Source organism: Micropterus dolomieu, linkage group LG03 (assembly GCF_021292245.1).
Source record: "Micropterus dolomieu isolate WLL.071019.BEF.003 ecotype Adirondacks linkage group LG03, ASM2129224v1, whole genome shotgun sequence".
Classification (NCBI taxonomy): Eukaryota; Metazoa; Chordata; class Actinopteri; order Centrarchiformes; family Centrarchidae; genus Micropterus; species Micropterus dolomieu.
The window spans coordinates 12,778,955-12,800,420 of NC_060152.1; the positions used below are offsets into that span (position 1 = coordinate 12,778,955).

General features: G+C 40.9%; 2 protein-coding genes across 8 annotated transcripts in view; both read right to left on the reverse strand.

Moving 5' to 3' along the window:
* The window catches only part of ddr1 (discoidin domain receptor tyrosine kinase 1), a 43,095-nt gene extending 36,202 nt beyond the window's left edge, over positions 1 to 6,893 (reverse strand). For 4 of the 7 annotated variants that reach the window (XM_046044118.1, XM_046044119.1, XM_046044117.1 and 1 more), the window contains exons 1-3: positions 6,564 to 6,893; positions 4,003 to 4,177; positions 3,017 to 3,104 (exon numbers count right to left, since the gene is read on the reverse strand). In XM_046044118.1, coding sequence (XP_045900074.1) covers positions 3,017 to 3,104; positions 4,003 to 4,129 — 215 coding nt within the window. In that variant the 5' untranslated portion in view covers positions 4,130 to 4,177; positions 6,564 to 6,893. Of the gene's footprint in view, positions 1 to 1,927; positions 2,224 to 3,016; positions 3,105 to 4,002; positions 4,178 to 6,563 lie in introns of those variants that run through there. The other 3 variants (XM_046044120.1, XM_046044122.1, XM_046044121.1) reach the window with 3 other exon arrangements.
* Positions 6,894 to 11,410: 4,517 nt separating this feature from the next.
* On the reverse strand, positions 11,411 to 21,096 carry gnl1 (guanine nucleotide binding protein-like 1). Its single transcript, XM_046045656.1, has 12 exons — positions 20,909 to 21,096; positions 20,049 to 20,196; positions 19,500 to 19,636; positions 19,225 to 19,376; positions 18,109 to 18,180; positions 16,491 to 16,683; positions 16,170 to 16,268; positions 15,852 to 16,034; positions 14,947 to 15,125; positions 14,448 to 14,634; positions 14,042 to 14,182; positions 11,411 to 13,934 (listed from the first exon to the last, which is right to left on the reverse strand). The coding sequence occupies exons 1-12, from the start codon at positions 20,979 to 20,981 to the stop codon at positions 13,666 to 13,668; spliced, it is 1,833 nt and encodes a 610-aa protein (XP_045901612.1). The 5' UTR covers positions 20,982 to 21,096; the 3' UTR covers positions 11,411 to 13,665.
* Between the last annotated feature and the right edge of the window lie 370 nt (positions 21,097 to 21,466).

A 21,466-nucleotide genomic window follows, 5' to 3' on the forward strand; every position in this document is an offset into this window, starting at 1 on the left:
ACTATGGTTAATGATCAACGAGACAAGACAAACCCCTCTGTGTGTTTGTGTGTGTGTCTGTGAGAGAGATTGCACACAAGCACACATCTCACGTAAAACTGCAAAAAAAATTGAGATATTTTCTCTTAAAATCTAAAACAAAAAACAGCCAGTTCACAGACACCGTCAGACAAATTGCTTTGCTCTGTGCATACAAATAATATTATGCAATTAATGTCATTTTGTCATGTCTGCCAAGTCAAAGACTAATGAATAAAAAATTTGTTCCTCAAGTGTGTGCATGCACAATTATACTTACATTACTGGTCTCTCCAACTATTTAATATATTATGCTTCTCTGCTGGACTGCACTGCTGATAAAAAAGCAACGGCTCTTGTGAGATGCTGTGGGAGAATAAGCAGCCAGATGCCCGTTAGACAGGCATCCAGCAGACCTATGCTTGAAGTGAGGGACTGTGTCCCCACTTGGGGCTCCTCCTCACTTTATGCCCCTGCCTTTGCTACAAAGGCAGAGAGGGAGGGATGGCGAGAGAGAAAATTGCCTTTTATTGCCCGTATCTTTTGGCAAATAGCATAGCCCCCCACCTCCTCTTCCAAACTGTCTAACAATGCTACACCTTCTCTGGACTGCCTGCTCAGTGCCCTAGCCAACAAACTATACCCACATGTACCGTGTGGTGGGAAAGGTGACTGTCCGCTGCGCTGCACACCCACTGAAGCCCATTGTTAACTCCTCCACCAGGCCACATCCGCCTCTCTGCTAGCTCAGAGGCAAACACACAGGAACGAGCTGGCAACAGAAACAGATGCAATCACACCCGCATTTTCACCTCTCTACTTCTGTCTCTTTCCATACACAAAGGCAGAAAGAGACAAAATATGCAGTTTCTGAGCATAACCATCCTGTTCACAGAGAAGATGAGAATCATTTATTACAGCACATGATTGATTCACTCTCACCATCCCCTTTCTTCTGGCTCATAAAAAGACAAAATATATGTTCAGTTCAAAGTCCAAACCTCCAGGCAGCTCCTCCCTAGAGTCTGAAAATGTTTTCTGTATCAACATAGCTTCTCCTTTCCAGTGCCAGGCCACCCCATGACGATCTCAGGTTTGGACTGATAAGCTCCCAAAGGAGAACCACTGCATTTAAGGCCAGAGGTGAATTAAACCAGAGCTGATTGTCTTATTGGAGGTCACAGGGTTAATGGTCAGTGTGAGGACTACCACCTGGATGAGTGGAGGTCATCCTAAACATTAGACATTTTACTGAACGATTCATCAGGGTTGCTGCAGTTTTAAAGCTTGACATGCCAAGAATAATTACTTTTGCTGAACTTGTGATGTTTGTGTGTGTTTTTGTGAATGGGGTGCCATGTAAAAACTATGAGTTTAACAGACGATGAAGACAGACAACTTAACCAAACCCATACATACAGTGTTGGAGTAATTGACCATCACTCTGGGTAAGGATTGGAAAGGATGACGAGCAGGATGGAAGAAATAAAAGTCTATTTTGAAGATTTATTAAGTGAACATAAAAGTGTGAAAGCAATATTCTTGGCAGATAACAGGTCCCATATTTAGCAAGACGATGAACAGCACAGTTTGCATTGAGTCTAGACTGTGACTGTCAGGATATTTCAGATATGCAGTCTAAATGTCACAATGTGCCCGCCACACAAACGTGCCGAGACCCGGAGCGCAATGTTACACCTAAAATGCGCTTCCCAGCAGTCCGTGGCCAGTGTCCAGAGCTGCCGTGCCCGCCTCACACCGAGACTTGTAGACGCCAACCCACCGAGTGAGTGGCAGACAGACACACAGACCGACAGCTGGAAATATCCGCTGCAATATTATTATAGGCGCTTATTTTGGAGTAGGCTATAGTGCGCGGAGTGCAAACGCGGAGTTTGTCGGTACTTACCTAAAAAGACTCGGTAGGTGTGCTTTGACAGCAGTCCGAAGTTTCAGATGAAGTGTATATTAGACGAAGTAAAGCGGTGTTTTTGCCTTCAACAACAAACGTACACTGAATAATCCAAAAGGTGCTCTGGAGCAGCTGTTGCGCTCAGTGAACGACCACTGTCAAAACTCAGAAAACAACAAAATATGCGAAACTGATTTTACACCCGCAGCCTGACTTTAACTTGACACTCTTGGGATGAATAGTTTAAATAATGAGAGGAAATGTTTTTTAAAGGTGTGAGAGACCGTCCAGGGTCCCGGCGCTTCTGCCCCTCTCTGAATATGAGCCCCGGCTACGTTTCTCCAACCTCAGTCCGGGCTCTGCAGCCGGGCCAGCAGGCGCCACCAGGTGCTCATTTACATAACTGCACCGGCTGTGTCCAATCACAGCTCCGAGCAAGGTGTCTGATTGAATATTCCAGTAGGCACCCCATCCAATCAGAGCTCCCCGTGGGCGGGAGCTGTGACCTTAACAACACAGCCTGGTAGAATGATATTCATTGTGAAGCCTTTGGGGGTAATGGGAGTTTCTTTGTTACAACAACGCTGAGATTTGGGGAATATGATATATGAGACAGCAGCACGCAGAGTGCTTTCACCTTGTTAACCCTTTGCATGTAAGAAAATGTTGCCCTGCTGTTTTAAAACGAATACTTTGATAACGCGAACTGGTATAGTCCTTGAATTGTCTGTTCTGCCTCTCAGCATCTGGCTTGGGACATTTAATGTAGACCCATGACACCCTGCCTTGGTATTTACCTCTAAAGGAAACTTTATTGCAGAGTATTGGTGGCATAACTGTATACCATTACTGCCCTGGGGCTATAATGACTCAGATTGAAGGGTTTGCAGTAAAACACAGTAATGGAGCTGCTGCCAGGAGAGTTGTTGATATGGGACTCTGAGGCAGGACAAGAGTGAGATGGGAATTTGCGTTTTAAAAGAACCACATGTGTGTATGTTTGTGCTAAATTACATAAAAAAGTTGTGAGATAAAGACAGACTTAAAAAAGGCTGTGCAGCAGATACAGTATGTGCTGGTACTTGCCTGTCTGACTGAGAGGAGGGAAACTTTTGCTGGCGCTCAATCATCAGCGAAGGACAATACAGGTCATTTAACACGCTCTGAGCTCCACCTTGGATAAACACGGAGGAGAACATTGAGACACTCTCTGCTGCCAAATGTTCAGTTTTCTGTGTGTGTGTGTGTGTGTTTCCACTTGAATTATGCACATATTATATGATGAATGTTTTGAAATTAGACAATTTTGTCAGTAAGTGAAATGTTTTTGACTCAAATAAAGTCAGCAAAGTGCCATGTAGTGGTGGAAACTAAGTAAGTACATAAATGCAAGAACTATACGTGTGTTACAAGTCTGTACTTTATCCAGAACTAACAGATGCACTACTTGAGTGATTGTTAATGCTTGTTTCATTATTATGATAAACATGGAAAAATAAATACAACTTAATCAGAAATATTCAAATATAATACAAAAACTACATGACCTGGATGCACACAAATAAATAATATTTTCTGTCTATTAATTCTCAATTAATTTTATGAATCATTTCTACTCTTAATCTTTAGTTTTTCCACCCCCTCTCATCCTCACCCCTTCACCCTCCCTCCCTCTCTCTCCAACTTTCTTTGTGTTTATAAAGACTTTAGCTGGACTTTCATCTGGCCTGGCCTCATTCTCGCTGCATATCATTAACATTCTCTCACCACTTTTCAATTCAGAGCTAAGCCAAACCAAAACACTCCCCGCTCCCTCTCTCTCTCTTTTTGTGTTTAATGGTTAAGCTTCCCTCCTTCGGTGCTGTGTATACAAAATAATCTTGTGAGCAGTTTTTTTCTCTCTTTAGCCACGATGTGATCATGATTTATTCATATTTGCTGGTTCTCTTGAGTCTGTGTCATACAGGCGATGGTTTTCTCTCTAAACTTTGTTTTCCAGTCATGCTAAACAAAAAAGGGGGACAGAGTTAAGCTGAAATTAGAGGGATAATGAAGAAATCATTGTTAGTTACTATCCATGGTGTTCACCATCTGATTCCCTGAAATTATCCTGCTGATGAGCGCATTCATTCTCAGCTCTTGTTCTCTCACTCCCCAGCGCCTTTCCTTTCTCTTTTCAGCCTTTTCTGTTGTGCACATCGTCCAACTGGCTCAGCTTTGTTCGTCGTCCGGGCAACTGCAAATCCCCTGGCAGAAATAATGACCTTTTTCAGTATTATTTCCTTTCTACCCCTTGCCTCCTCTCTCCTATTCTTTTGTGTCTCACTTTCACTCTTAGTTCCATATTTCACATTTCTTTAGTTTTTCCTTTTTTGACAAAATATGCTCAGTTCCTCCATAGAGTTTTGGTTTGTTGTCACTAAACCCCATTTTTTCCCCTCCTCCTCCTTCGCTATTCAATCTCACTTTGAGTAAAAACCAGTGGAGCATAAAAAGCAGGTCTGATCCTGTGAGGAATTCACTTGGAGAGAGAGAGGCGAACAGGGAGAGAGAGAAAGAGAGAAGTTCAAGTTGTGTTACACTTACAAGAAAGCACTTGGTGCAATAGTTAAGGAAAGATAAAGAGAGGGAAAAGGAACAAGTTGCATGAAACATCAATGGTCTGTCAAAAAGAAGAAAAGGGGTTTTCAACAGAGGGAAAAAGTGTGTTAAAAGTTTTTTTGAAACTTTTCTATAAAAGGTTATGCATTCAGCAAAAAATTACCATTTTCATCCAAAGGTTCTATTCAGGAGGGACAGATGATCTATTGCCTTGTCATTTTGAATACATAGCTTGAATTTATCACCTCTCTGACATCACTTTAGTCAAAAAACACAAACATCTAAATTAGAAATGGAAGTGTTCAACTCAAAGACACGGGACAACACACACAAGCACACACACACACAGGCAGCCTGTCCACCCCCTGTCATGGTCTAACAGCTGTGCAGGGCTGCAGGATTCAGTCAACACAGATCAGTTGCAGAATGTGAAGCTTGCAGTATGTTGGGAACCAGCGTAAAACCACATACCGAGCATACTACCCTCTGAAACATCTCTGCCAGTGTCTTTTTCACTGGGAATGTCCAAAAGTAATAAATGTCGCAGATTTGTAATAGTCAACGAAACCCCCAGAGACCCACCTTTTACTATGAAATACCTTCTTTTTTCTCATGCGTGTGTGACTTCAGGTCCAGGTTTGCTTTAAACGTACATGTATGTGTGAGAGTGTGCGTGTGTGTGTCTGTGTAAATTTACAATTCTATATGCACCCGTGTTCCCCCCTAATGTCTGTTTAGTGTTACTTGTCTATGCTCTGTCAGTATCAGTGTCACAGGCCCGGGGCAAGTTGTATTTGGTTGGCTCCTGGAGATGATCTGGAAAGGGTGGAGGGGTCAGGGGGCACAGGGTCAACGTCTGCCCCATGGGGCGGGTTCCTGGTTGGAGGGTCGGAGTGTGCTTCATAGCCCTTGAGCACTCATTTTAGGTGATCAGTGAGGAAAATGTTTCAGCTCCTCTCAGTTTCCAAAGTGCTCTCTGACTTTTCTGTCGACTCTGTTTGTTCCCTGTTGTTTTTCTATATTTGGATTCAAGATTGTTGATATATTTTCTGGACAAGAGTCTACAGCCATACTAGCAGCTATGTACTTATACATAGTCAGTGTACTACCTGCATTGTGTCCCCAGTTTGGATAAGCAGAGAGTTGTACCAGCATAGAAGGTGATGTACTGCTGTGGAAACACTGACTGCCATCTACTGCATATAACACACTGAATCTGGATAAGTACCTCATTCAGCCCCAACATATTCCTTTATGTACAGAGTTGCTTTGAGCTAAATGCTAACACACCTTGGTTGAGCATGGTAGTGGGAATGTTGTTGTTAGTTTTGCAGGTGTTTGGACATAAAACAAAGTATTGTACAAACTGAAATTTTGACCCAATGATTGTGCAAAGGGAAAAGTTATTATCATTTATCTCATCATTCTTTTAAAACCAAACATTGATTATATAAACAGGAAAGTACTTTTATACTTAACAGATTAATATTGCTGGCTGACACCATGCATACACTCTTAAAGATATTTAAGTCTCTGCTGGACAAACTTGATCCTGTCTGGAGTGTCCTTGTAATCACGCAGCTGGATGTGTGTGAAGTGTGATGAGCTCAGTGTTGTCAGGGGAATGTGGGGCGAGAGGGTGAGGTGGGAGGGAGGCTGAGGGGAGGTGGGATTGTTGGGTGTTCCAGATGACCCCTCACACAGTCATGAGTCCCTGGAGACCCTCTCAGCTGTAGCAGTACACTTGTGCCTCCTCTTCCTTGTGGCTGGAGTTGGAGCGGGGGGGGGGGGCAGACTCTCTTTGGGTGTCAGGTTCTCTCCCCCCTAAGAAATCCCCTGCTATTCATTTGTACACATGCACACACACACACACACAAACACACACACACACATCTGACAGTGTGAGGACTACAGCCTCTGCTGGCATTTGGGAGGCTCCTCTATAACTGTCGCCTTCTGTTCAAACTGTCACTCCAACCCCTCTAGGATTTTACTTCCCTTTTCCTCCCTCCCTCCCTCCCTCGCTTCTCACCTGTCTGAGCCAGCCGTTGAATGAATGGCCTCCCTCTCTTTTCCAGTCTCTCTGCACTACTAACAATAGAGCTTTGAGAATTGTTCACTGCAACCACCTTCGGATGTGCTCTGATCTTCTTTGTCTGGCCCTCCACCCTACTGTCTTTACCAATTATATGTTTAGCCTTTCCACACCACTGCTCTTTAGCTCAAACAGCAGTTTAACTTTGGCTGATCACGGCCTCAAACAGCCATGTCATGTTCCCACTGTCTTTGTGTGTGTGTAAAGACATATAATTATAGCTATCCTTTAATTATTTTAATTAATATTCAAATTGGCCAAAGCTCAAGGGAGAAGAAAAACTGCTAATATACTGGAGTTATTTTGAATGCGTTGCCCGGGGACTTTATCTCCATGGTAACCCAAGTCTGATCAAACACCCCCCCTCCTTTTTTTTTACTGACTGTTGCTGGCTCCTTCCAGTGAGAGTGCATGTTGTGGCGAATTTAAAGGCTCTGAGGACGGGACGGGTGGGTGAGGAGGATGGTGGCGGTGATGGTGGGTGGGGGGCTCAAAAGGGTGCGAATGAGTGCCATTGCAATAGAGTGAGAGGTGGTGCTAAAAATACCTATTGACACATGGGCTCCAACTCACAAACAGGGTCACAGACAAACACACAAGCCAGTGACCAAAGAGGTCTCATTCATGCACCGTCAAGCAGAGAGAAACACCCACAGAAACATACGCATGCATATGAAAACGCACACACACATACAACACATCAATATCACAATTAAAACACATAGAGGCACATAGACACAGAGGTTATTTACAGTATAGCTGAACTATAAACCAATGAATTCCGCTGAGTTTGCATTGGCAGTGCTTTGTGTTTCGGAGATCTCCATGTCAAACAGAGAGCAGGCCCTTTCCACACTCAAACACAAGTCCTCTGAACAAACAAACCCAGCTGCCACATTGTGACTCTCTGCAGCAGGAATATGGGAAGGCAGCTCTGTACACATTGTGTTGAATGCTCACTGTGGCAAATATTGTTTTTGAGTTTACCTCACGATGACATACTGCTGGGACAGTTTGACCACCTGAAGAAAAAAGATGCTAAAGGTTTTTGTTTTTAATCGTGCTCAGTTTTCATGGCCATTATTACAAAATATGGGTGTGGTGTTCACCTGGGTAAGTTCTTCTGTGACAATGATGTGGTGGATGAAGGTCTGTGTCTAGATGTCACCATCACTTTGCCATCTAAAACTTGACAGGTCTGAGTACTTCTTCCACCACTGATAAGGTAACAGAAGTACTCAGATCTAATCAACAAAACAGTCTAAAAATAGTATAAACACAGAAATATTATCAGGAAAATTTACTTAAACAATCAAAGTAAAAGTGTCTGATTATTTCATAACGTTATTAAATTGTTACTGATGCATCAATATGTATGAAGCATTTCACTGTTGCAGCTGGTTGAGGTGGTTGGAAACGACATAGCAACTACATGGTATACTGTTAAGTAGTTTAATTCAGTGATTCCCAACCTCGGGGTTGGGCCCCTCCAGTGGGTCACAAGATGAATCTGGGGGTCATGAGATGATTAATGGATTTGTGCATAAAATGGGAAGACTAGTACCTCAAATTTGTATTGAAGTATAGTAAGTAAATGTACTTACCACTAGTGCAGATGATGGTAGTGGAAACCAACATGAGAAGAAGCCGAGGTGGACATCCAGTCTTTAGGAGCGAGGCCTCGCCACCCCCCACAGCGCTGCTGGAGCACCAGGACTCTGACTGGAGGGACAACTGCCCGAGCTGTAAATCAGTGTGTGTGTGTGTGTGTGTGTGTTTGTGGTCTATATATGAGTGAAAGGCTGTATATAACTCTGCTAACAAAGCAAAATAGGGATTTCAAGGTGCACAGAGAAGGGAAATTGTCTGAAGAGGTCAAAACTCGAGGCTTAAATACTTCTGAGAACTTTCTTCTTTCCTTTCCAATTTATCGTCTCACAACCCCTCAGATTTTTCTTGCGACACTTTGGAGGGATCCAGCCCTTTGGTTGGGAATGATTGGACAAAACTACTTAACTGTATATAAAGTAGTTAAAACTAGCTCCAACTCAACCAGCTGCACCAGTAAAATGCTGCTGATCCATTGTTACATTAATATTAACAATCTAACTCCTGTCACATATAATATTATATATCAGTCACAGGGGACATTTTGCTGCCAAATGAGTGATTTTACTTTTGATCCTTAAAGTAGATTTAGCTGATAACACATATGTACCTTCACTTAGTAGAAGGATTTACAGCGCAGGACTTTAATTTCAATGTTGTATTCTTTAGATTGCTGTACTGGTACATTTACTTGAGCAAAAGACCTGACTACGTCTTCCACCACTGACCCTCATAATAGTTTGTGACCCAACTTTCCTAAAGGTGATAAAACTGAACATGGTTGAAATATCATGTAACACATACTGCACATACACACTATTAACACCACAAACGAGAAGCATGTGCACAATCAGCTTGGTGCACCTGACTATTAAGTGCAGCGCAGACTCTAATGCTGGCTTTGATAGCCCTCTAGTGACCACAGAGGTGTAGCCTACCTGCCAGCTGAGATAAAGAAGTATATTTTACTGTAATGAGATTTTCTGCAGTTTGGTTGTTTCTATAAAGCCAACTGGGACATCTGATTTTAGTTTTATGTCTTTAAATTAAACACTAACACACTTGTGACTATTGTTGTTCTCCCTCATCCTGAAAGGTTTTTAATGTCCCACTCACTCTCTATCTCACCTGTATGTGCATGTGTGTCTGCAGCACCCAGGGGAGTGTATAAAACCAGACTGCTCTGCTTATGCTCCGGCTTCAGTACTCCGAGGTCTCGCCCACACGTTAATGTTAGGGTCACACAGGGAGCAAGAATGGGGCAAATCAGAGAAGGTGGGAGACGAGGGAAAGAGTCCCCACAACAACCTGATTGCATCATGGGAAAGCTTTCCAGAAGAAAAAAAAAAAGAAATGATCAAATTGAAACCATATGGGCATTTAGGCGTGACCGCTGCTGGCAGCAGACATTTAACACAGCAGAATTTCATTAACAGTTTTGAAATTTATGGTGTCATGCTCCAGTAAATCTGGGGTCTTTGTCTGGCTGTAATTATTGCCATACAGGTTTGAGGGCCACAACATAGTTAGAGCTCTAACTGGGGAAATTAAGCAGCTCGTGTCTCCGGCTGAGAATCGGAAACAATTCCAGATGATTCCTCTATTCCCCCCTCTGAGTTTATCTAGTCAGCAAATAGCATCTCTGAGTACCATACAAGTTGGCACTGAATCCTAATTATGCAAGATGAGGGGATTTCCACCCACTTTATCTGTAAATAATGATTATGGTAGTCCTCCTCAGTAATGATTAGCATCCTGCCATCTCAGCTTGCCCATGAATGGTGCCCAGTGGGTCACAATAAACATAATGAAATAATAGCTGCAGCCAGATTCACTGATAAGAGGACTGGATGGGCATCAATTGTGTGAATAATTTGACAAACACTGTCAATACAGTCATCCCATAATGACGGTGACATACAGTCCTCACATGAGACATAAATCTCAAGGATATGTTGCAAATTTTAAATACAGCAGTATGGAAATAATTTGATTAGAAGCTGGGAAAGGTGATAATTTATTCCATATGCTTCACAGTTAATAAAAGCAGTGGTGCAGCGGACAATGCTTGGGGTTATGTTTTATTGTTTGAGCCCCACTCTTCCTCCCATGCATGTCCTGTTTTATTAAATTTGTCATGTAAGACACACAGTGGAGTTAAAATAAAAAGTGCTCTGAAAAACAAACACCATTATAACAAAAGCAGACTCAAAACATATACCACTGCAGCTTCATTTCAAGAGACTGTTGATTCCCTTCTTCACTCCTGAGGGGATCAGACGCCTCTTAACAGGGCAAATAAATCACATGTAGTGCGTTGCAAGCACTACTTAGTGATTCTTTGACTCTTCTTCTCAAATATTATGTACACATGGCATTTTAGAAGCTGATAGGTTTTAACATTGCACTGTGCATGCATCCATTAGATATGCCTCCCACATAGGTTAGATTAGAGTCTATCCCATACTGCATTGGGAAAAAGGCAGGGGGTCATCACAGAGTTAATAATATAGTACATCTCCATATGCACAAATATTTAGTTATATTTAGTTTTACAGCTCCCTTTACAAATAACTGTTCCACTGTTATTAGCAAGTGCTCAAGCTTGCTAATAAGTTGAATCCTCCCTCAAGGATTTTGTGGTTGGGTACATTCTACTTAATTTCTGCTTCAAATATCACCAATATCTGGAAAATTACCAACTAAGTCGTTTTGAAAGATTTTTTTATTAGATCTTAGTATGGTGGAGCTGATTGTTAGTATCAGTAAATCTCATCACAGTAATTATTTGTTTTTGGTACTCACAAAAGGAAGTCCCCTGACTAATGAAGACAACTTTAACCATAAAGAACTAACATCTCCATGATATTAAATGTACAACTGTCTGTTTGGCATTCAGGCAGCATACAAAGTGTACTAAGTCTGTTAAAAAATTAAATAATAATAAAATTTTGTCAAAACATTTAAAGCAAATGTTCACACATCACCTGTTCTGTTTGTGTGTATTTGAAATTAGTTAGCACTGTGTGACCTTAATAAAACAACTTATAGAGGGTTTGTCCTGTATTTCCCTGACAATATAATAATAATAGCCATGCATTATCTTACACAGGTTACAAAACTATAACTTAAATATGTCTTTTATTAAAATACAAAAACAGTCACAGGCAACAATATGGTTTAGAGAATTTTCTTTTATTGCAGAAAGCAGTCCAGTTATTGTTAGACATACTAGGAATGACATGAGGAAATATGCCAATAGCCTGAACACACCTCAATCCACACTACACTCTCCAGAGGCTCTCAGTTTTAATATTTTTAACAACTAAATCCACTTCAACACAACTAAAAGGGCTGTTGTGTTTTCAACAGCATGGGTAGTGTTGAGTAACTGCTATACATGGTACCAATGTTAGAAATGACTGCATGCGGCTGCAGTGTGATGTATTACACAGTAACACAGCACTGTGCTGTAGAGTTCCCTCAGTAAACACATGAATGAGGTACAACAACAGCACGCAATAATACGGCACTCAGGATTGTAACTGGGCCATCACACTTCACAGAAAGAGAGAGAGACCGGTCAAACAGCAAAAACGTCATTGTCTGCAGCAGGTGTCTTAACAGCATTACAAGATCTGACCTTGTAATTGAGCACTGTATCTAAGTTATAGATCATACAATCAACAACACAGCAAAGATGGAGTGTGTAATGTTATTTATAATGATGAACAGATGGAAGCAAAGATGACCAGTCTCTCTTTCTGGGTGGTTGAAGGAGTATTTCGACATTTTGGTAAATACACTTATTCAATTTCACGCAGAGCTTCATGTCTGTACGGTTAAACTGAAGCTACAGTCAGCAGCCGGTTAACTTAGCTTAGCACAAAAACCTGGCTCTGTTTGAATGTAACAAAACCTGACCTATCAGCACCTTTTCACAAAGTAATGCATTATATTTCGTTTGTTAAATCCATACAAAAAGTGTAAAATTACATATTTTGGTTTTCCAGATGTGCTGGACTATTTCTTGGCTGGGTGCAGTAACTTCCTGGAGTCTTGACGTCACATTGAGGTTGCTAGGCAATCAGGAGAGTCTAAGTGGTTGTACCTGGCAAAGAAATATGAAAATAGAGATAAAAAATACATAACCCCCAGTAAAATATTTCCATTTATTTTACACTACACTTTTGAACAGCTCTAACAAACAAGATACAATGTGGTAATTAGTGATCTCTGATTAATGATCTGATGCTGGGTTTTTGTTGCCTTTGGACAGACTTTGGACAGGCTATTGTTAGCTGTTTCCTCCCATTTCCAGTCTCTGTGCTAAGCTAAGATAAGCTAAGCATCTCCTGGTCTCAAACTTCATATTTACCGGACAGATACAAGTCTCATCTAATTATGGGGAAGAAAGGGGATAAGCTTATTTCCCTAAATGTTGAACTATTCCTGAAACTGACTTTTAAGCAGTCTCTGTTTGATCAAACCCACTGTACTGTCATTAGCAATATAAAATTGCTCAATGACCGTAGCCAAAATTCTGCACTAAATCTCCAACAGCATCTAAGGATCATTTTGTAGTAGTTAAAACACTACAGGTTAAATTCCTGAAACAGCCTCGTCCAGCAAAACAGGATTCAACGACCCCCCCCCCCCAATCCCAATCATTTTTTTTTAAATTTCCTGCTGACTGTGTAGAACCACACTAAATAAAATATCACTCAGATATAGTATACTCTAAATCAAAATCAAGTTCAGGAAAAAGTCAGTCTTAATACTGGTAACAGCAAAACTGTGTGTGTAAAATGTTTTATCCATTCCACTTTTTGGTCTAATATTGCCAATATTCCATCACTCACCCTTTAACCAAAGTACTAACTAACTGATGGTCTTCAAAGAAGATTTAGAGTCGTTTTCTTAAATCTCCAGCTGCTCTGAGAGCCAAACGGCTGCTCCAGTGAATGACATCATATTGACAGTTCACCTGATTTTTATCATCCTTTCCTGAACTTTGGCATCTCAGCTGTGAAGCCACATGTCAATAAACAGATTGAAAACCAGTTGGTGGATTTGTCTTTGTTCATTTGTTTCTGAGAATTACGTGCAAAAAAAAGGATTAAATCAAACAAAACCCATTCCCGCAAGTGACACTAAATAATAAGCTTCATGGATGAAGCAGAGCAGAGGCACAGCATGGAACACATGAAAATGCTCTGTATATTATAGGGAGAAGGAAAAAGGGTGAATGGATTAGAATAGATCATGTCAATGTACACTGGAGGTAATGACATGAGGAGTGGAGATGCAAGAAAAAATGAGAGGGAATGCAGGAGAAAAAATAGGAATCAAAAGTGCGCTTGGGTAAACGGGGAAAGGTCGGGGTAAGACAAAAAAACTCATGTCTTCCTGCTCGACTTTCTCTCTGTTATCACTCGCACTCATTTTCCCGAAGGACGCTGTACATGTTGACAGTGAAGCCAGATGGTTTATCCTCCGCCTTCCTTTTGGGATGTCCAAACCCCTCATCTTCATCATCTCCATCTTCATCATCGTCTGCATCCCGGTCTCTCTCGTCCTCCGGCTCAGTGCTTGACTCTCCATCCTCCTCCTCATCCCTCTCTCCTGTCCATTCCTCCTGTGTCGCCCTTCCTTGAAGAGCCATAATCTCCGGCAAGTCTGGGTGATTCTCCCAATGCTCTGTAGACCATAAATAATCCCAAAAATAAATTAATTCAACCCATCTGCCGTTTTAACTTTAATACACTTAAAGCTGAAGTGAGGGGTCATGGGAGAACCTCTTTTACCTCTCAGGCAGCTGTAGCCAGGTGGTCTTAAGCAGAGACACAATCTGCCATCAACTGCCAACCGCAGGAGACTGTTAGCTGCACGGTAAACATCGTTGCGAGCTGCTTTTGCTGTCTTATAGCCTCTCCTCTCTGCCCATGCTAAAGAACGCAAAGACAGACGCAAAGAGAGGGAGAATCTCAATGGCATGTGTTAGTGAATAGGAATGTCACGAGAACCGGTGCTTCGGTACCAAGTGGATACCAAAATTCTGAAAACATGTTGGTACTCGTTTTTCTAGGAAGCACAATATTTTGGTGTACTGAAGTAGTGGTGAAGTAGGTGAGTAACTATGCCAAGAATTACACATTGTACCTTTAAAGCAACAACAAATTAGATGGTCGATGCCACTGAGAATCGGCTTACCCTCACACACATCCCAGGCCGTCCAGCTGAGCTCTTCAGATCTCTGGTTTCTTTGGTGGGCTTTTAACTCGAGCAAACTGGGATGGTTAAGCTTCAGCACAGAGAGGAAAGGGGTCCTTTCACACAGATAACCAACCGGGCTGTAGGGCTCCTGCAGCTGAGATATTGGGTAAATGCCTGCCAGAATCTAGAGAATACAAAACAGGAAGAAAGAAAAAGATCAATACAGAGAAAAATCAAAGAGATCAAAATACATTTTTAAAATGGAAAGTTAGTATCCAAAAATGTTTAAAAAGCTGAACAGCCATCAGAAAAAAAAACCCTGGAATTCATCAAGAGCCTTTGAAAGATAACAGGTGGGAATTTATAAAATCAATAACCCATCTGCCCAGAGGTGTGCGAGTGTGCTGTTCCACACAATTAAGTTTATATTGAGCCTAAACAGGCAAGTAAACCCAAAGTCACATCTGCTCTCAAGTACACAAAAGTGAGCTTGTACCTGTAACTGTTTATTGACACGGGAGGGGAAAACCAGTCCAGGGCAGTCGCAGAGTTTGACTGTCGGGGTGAGGTAGTAGGTCTGGAAGTATTTGGTGTGGCCTGGGGTTCGAGACACGCTCACCACCTTCCTCCCCACCAGGCTGTTTATAACAGATGATTTACCAACATTTGGAAAGCCTGGGGGAAAAAATGGGATGGGTTTAAGATCACTCTTTAATACCTACAAATTATTGTCCTAATTCGGTTTGCTTATGCTAGTCTGAAGCTGTTTAGTGGTCAGGTTCAACAGCATTCTTCATGAATTGTGATACTTAAGCCTTTAAATACAGTATTTGTTAGGATAAAACTTTATTAATCCAGAAGGAAATTGTTCCCTATGCAGCAGTCAAACTAGGAAAGTGTGCACATAAAAACAAAACATAAATAGTAAAAGATTATCAGTAAGGTGCAAAAACCAAATGTACACAATGCCATAAATATAAACTGATTATTGGTAAGATATGGTTAGAGCGGAGGATAGAGTGTTATTTTATATTGACACGTTTTTCATGTGTCAGGACATTAACCTGTTGGTCCAATGTAGTTTTGACATTTTGATTAGCAAATTATCAACAGGTACAATAAGACCTTGTTCTCAAGTCCGCAGATAAGCTTGACATCTAATAATCTTTTGTCCAGTGGATTGGAGTGAAAGATGCTTATTGTATTGATCCAATTATCTTCATCAAAAAAAATAAAATAAAAAGAAGAAGACGAAAAACTGGTAAGATCTCAAGAAATTAAGAGATTCTCTTAGAAACATTCTTCTTTTCTTTCAAAGATTTTGCTTTGGAATAATTTTAAGAAACTTTCACTGAAACTGGCTACAGGGTTCAACTTCTCAGCAAAAACTCAGATGTATACCTATGCACCCCAATGTGAGAACCCCATCTTTGTAGAGCTCGTGGGATGGGCTGCTCATCTCCATAGCTCTGTCACTTTGATGCTCCATCAGCACCGACTCTGCTCCTTCATCTGGCCGCTCCCCTTCCAGTTGCTCAGCAACAGCATCTCTATGAATCTTCTGCTCCCAGCTGGACAAATCAACTTTGAAAACAAGAGGTAACACTTAGAAGATAAACACAAATGTGCTAACAGTCAAGTTCACAGAGCGGACAGTTGACAGATGCCTGAGTTATTATGACTTTGAGTATGCAAGATTAAGAGCGGACAGATGCCTACCTCTCCCTGCTGTGATCTCCTGACAGGCCTTCAGGATATCTAGAGGACCTCCAGCGTGATTCCAGTCAGCCTTCCTCGTCTTTCTCTTCTTCTGGAGCACTACAAGCCAGCAGACACACAGACGGAAGATTATTCTTATTGCAGTAAGAGCCAGTCAGGTTATTCTGGTGATATTGCACTGACATGATTTCACTGAGTTGCAGGCTTATTTCACTTTCAGTATCTGTCTGGTGTCATCTTTTATGTGTGTCTCTGACTCTTCTTCCTATCCCATCTGTTTCTCACTACCTCCTAATCTCCCCCCATTCTCCCTCTCCTCACCTGTGCTGTAGGGCTGTCCAGGATGGGAGGTGAAGCAGACTATTTGCAGGTGGGGGAACTGGGAGGTCATGTAGTGTTTCCAGGCGATCACCAGCGGGGGAGGACACAGGTCAGCTTTGTTCAACACCAGAATCACCTGCTTCTGGAGATCTTCTGTGATGTATTGGTACAGGGCTGGAGGGAACTGCAGCACCTGGGTGGTTTACATGAGGATACCCCCTGTTAAAAATAGTAATTATAGCCTACTCAAGAAATAACCACTTGATCATACCCTTATTAATAGGAACAAGACAAGCTGTTCTGTTTTTAACTTTACATTAATACTAGACACTCTAAATACAGGAAGTGAATTCACTTCACATAAAGTACATCTGGCTTGTGAGAAGTTAGAATAAGTATGTCAGGTGTCTTATAATTAGAACCAAAGAACTGAGTTTGATTTGAAGTCATAAAAAGCAAATCACACAGACACGTCTTGAACACTTGAGAACTTTGAATGCAACCATTTTCTTGAGTTAATCAACAAAACTACAACAATATATGCAATATTTAATGAGACATTTAATGAGGAAGGAAAACAAATGGTCAATGTGAAATGTTTAGAGACACTGCTAAACTGTAACTGCTTATCTACTAAAATACAAAACACGAGCATTTCATTTGTCAAACAATTAGTGGCAAGTAAAGCCAATTTCTCATATAAATAAATTACATTTTAAAAGCATAGCCTGGTAAAATTTGTGTTTGAAGTACACGTATTAGGAGGGATGCTTTTCTATTTGCCTCCAAGTCTACTTCTATATTCATTAACAGTGGTCTTTAAATGCAGTGTTTCCCATACGTTCATTTATTTGTGGCGGCCCACCACAATATCAACGCTGACCGCCACATATTGATTTTCGTTTTGTTTGTTTTTTACTAGGCCTATTTAAAATCATATTTGATTGCAGAGCGCCGTTGCGCATTCGTGCAGCACATCCTCTCACTCGTCCCTCTCTCCCTCTCCCTCATGAACACAGCTGCACAAATCTGTCCAACACAACACTGTCAATGTCGGAGACCCAGCTTAAAAAAGTTATTAGCAAGCATTTAAGGAGCCTAGCTAGTAACCAGAGCTAAGTTAATGTTAGAATACAGCTGGGTTTTCGAGGCAAGCACACTGTATATAGCTGGTAGTCAATATCAACTGCACGATAGAGCATTTGGTATGTGTGCAAACGAGAGAAGGACGTGACGTTCAGTTACAGGTGGACAGAGCGATTGGATCACGATCAGATCTCAATGTGGACAACGCTAGGTGTAAATGTAATCAGGTTAAAATCATATCTAGATACAATCTGGATACGAGACACTTTTAATGCCAGGTGTAAAGAGGGTGCAAGATACAGCATTATACATGTGTCATTTCAGTATAAAATTAAGTTCCCTGATAATTTGGACAATTTTTTTCGGTGACAAAATTACCAACTACAAACATGACAAATTTAAAAATATTTCATGTAAATATACTGATAAATAATTAACACAATTTCAGATGTTCAGATGGATGTTGACTGTGTCTCCATCTAGTGGTCTAACCCACGAGGCAGATAGACCTTTGGCTTTCCAGATCACCTACCGGGTGCCTGATGTCTACGATGAGTAGGACGACATCTGACATCTCCAACACTCTCCATAGCTGCCTCCATGTCTAAAAGAAAAAAGGAAAGCTGGGTAATGTGAGGTTTATTATTGTATACAAGACAAAGTAATGCCTCTAAATTGGATAGCTCATAAGGAAACAATTGTAAAAGATTAGGATGTTTGAAAATACTTTAAGATAATATTTCTTATTCTATTCAGTATAATGCTTCATTTTAATAGTACAAAAACAATTTCTACTCCTACAGCAAAACAATCTGTTCATAGAAGCCGCTTATTCATATACATGTTATTTTTCCATAATTTTGATCCTCAGCTCCACTTAAAAAGTCATCATCTCTAGATTGGTAAGAGTCACTTATCACACCACCAGCTGCTCAAGCCCTGCATCTGATGTGATGTACCACCTGTGAGCTCAGCCCACGCTTTGAAATTAAATGCTCTGCAGGGTTTTTGATTTTGAAAAATAATGTTACCATTTTCACAGCCTGAGCAGAACTTAGCAATATCACAGCATGACAGATACAATGGTACTACTTCCCAGCGGAAAATACCAAACAATACACAGGTATGTCATAACATTCTTATTCCCTACATGATCCAACTTTACCACAGTGAAATATTCAGTTCATGGTACACTGGAGTTATAACAGCCTCAACAGTTATGTCTCTAAGGTGACGGTGGCAAAGCAGGTTTGCTGGGTAATCATCAGTTTACAGGCAAGTCATTAACAAGCAGCATTACTTCATGCTGTTATCTGTTGTCAAAGGATTCATAAATACTTATTTTGCACAGAAAGGGGGATGGCAGTCTAAGCTTTTAAATCCTGGTTCTCATATAACACTGACCAGTATTGCATCACTTGCGGGGTGATTTAATACAAAGAACGGAGTGAATTTTTGAATTGCTGGATTCACTGTTAGGACAATGACTGCATAAATTATCTGAACTGGGTATGAACTATACAGTAGTAGCCATGGTTCCCACCTTGGTTCTGTATAGATTTTCTAAACAAAATGCAATTTAAAAATAAAGAAGCAATGGCACTTCAGTCAAGGAAGTCCTTAAGATTGTATCAGTTAAGAAATTTACCTCCAGATTGTGCTCAAAGTGGCTGAGTGAGCCAGGTGGATTTTTGGAGTCCAGGTCATCCAAATAGTCTCTGTATGACTTCTCCTCTTTCCTCATCAGGTTCTCTCGTGTCATCTCATAATTCCAGGACGGCCGTCGTGGGAGACCAAGACCTGGCAGTGAATAATAAAGTTTCAGAGTGTCAAGCAGTGACCCACTCCATTAACCTACTCTGCTTATCTGTTATTCTGGCTTATTTTGAGACTTATGTGTAAAGCATTAAAAAACAGCCATACCTTTATCTGAGGGGTAGATGTCATTGATGTCAATCTCAAGTTCTTTGTCTGAGACTGGCTGCAGCACCTTCTCCCTTGCCACCTTCTTCCTCTTTTCCACTTCATCTTTACTTTCCTTCTCGAAATGCAGTCGGAACCTGAAGAGAAGAGAGTGTGAGGGACGTAAATATGTCTACTTTAAGTATTATCCTCGCAGTGGGTCGCCATCTCTAAAAATGTAAGAACGTGCAAATTGATTGATCTACCTTTTCTAGATTTAACTTAACATCACACACTAAATGAGCCATTCTATTAAAATAAAGTCATTAAAACACAGTACAGATGCTCTGATATAATGCTTCAATAATTTATCATAGTAGCCACTTTTTCTGGCAATTCAAGCATCCTGCTGATGTTCCAGGGAATTCATTTTAGATAACCTTGAATGTCAAATAACACACCTAGTGCACAAAGGTTTATATATCTCATCAGAATCTTAAATCTTTTACAATACCATTACTTTAATGAAATGGATGAATGTGAGTATGAGTAATGACACTGACAACTCACCTGTTGGGGTCATATCTACCTTCTCTGCTGAAGGGCTGCTGATTTATTCTCCTAACATCGGTGGTCTCACTGTCTGAGGTGTCAGACTGTCGCTCTCCTCCTCGCTCCACACTGGCATTGCGGCTGCTCGGCCCAGAGCCTGTGTCACCTGGAAGTCAAACACAACTTGCATCATGCACCAATTAGCTTTCTTGAATCCAAGACCAAGACCTACTTTCCCCCTGATATTGGTTAATACAGATATGGACATGCTTCTAATCAGGTGTCCTCAGCCAGGTTCCTATCCAGGAATAAGTTTGACAGCTTCACAAGAATAGATGCTGACTTTCCTTTAAATAAACAGTTAACAACATGGGAAATAGTTTCAAATTGTTCTGACATCTTAAGTAACTTGATGAAATCTACTCTGACTCTCCAATGGTCTACTCCACTGAGTGAGTTATTAATCACCATATGGCTTGACCTTGGTTAACCATAGGCTGTTTATAGTTAAACTACTAAATAAAAATCAAATGGATATGTAGTTTTTAACGCTTCTTTACAAATGCGCAAGCCTGTGCATTCTGCTGTACTAACGTTATTTATACCTTGTCAAGTTCGAAGGCAAGTTATGTCACACTGCTTTAATGTTATCACACCAAACGTTAGCTAACTGAAAACACGGATGTTTATTTTTACAGGCTAAATAAATGGCCTGGTCTCCGATTGAAAACCTTAATGTTACTTAACCTAACACTACATACATACACACACACACACTGACAGGAAACTGTTCGTGCTACTCACAATTAACTGTACAGCACGAACCGTTAGCTGACTGCTAACGCTAGCGTGGTTACGCTAACAGCAAATGTAGTTACCTCTCTTTTTCTCCCGTTTGACTTGTAGCTGTTTCTTCTTCTGTTTATTGCTAAATGGCTTTTTCCGGTGCATACTTAAAAATAAGCTGGTAAATAAATAAAGCTATGTACTGTATATTGCTACGTGCAGCTGTCTTTGACGATATTTACATGAGTGAAGTTTCTCGACTCCCACACTTTGCAGTGACGCCATATCACTGCAGAGAATGGTGGACGAGACCACATGTCAGTTTTCGCAAACTGGTCGAGTTTACATAATTTTGGCTTTATTTAGATGATGTTATTTAGATTGAGCTTTTAGAAGAGTAGATGGCCTTTTATTCGTAGTATCATTATATACATGTACCAAGAAAATGTTGATCAAACTGACAGTAAACTCCCCTCCTCTTTAATGGTACAGTCCACTTTTGTAAACACCTCACAAATTTCCACATTCCAGCAGAGCAGACGTGCTTATTAAATCTACCTGGATACACAGTTACATCATTAGTTAGGCCTATTAATAAGACCATTATGCATAACAAGAGCAGCATAGTGTTTGCTTCTCTTTGTTAGGTG

Excerpts from the sequence above, each read along its gene's own strand:
- gnl1 (XM_046045656.1), bottom strand. The coding sequence starts at position 20,981 with ATGCACCGGAAAAAGCCATTTAGCAATAAACAGAAGAAGAAACAGCTA. Across the intron at positions 16,269-16,490 it reads TGGACAGCCCTACAGCACAG|TGCTCCAGAAGAAGAGAAAG; the intron begins GTGAGGAGAGGG and ends GCTGGCTTGTAG. Across the intron at positions 13,935-14,041 it reads TGGCTACAGCTGCCTGAGAG|AGCATTGGGAGAATCACCCA; the intron begins GTAAAAGAGGTT and ends TATGGTCTACAG.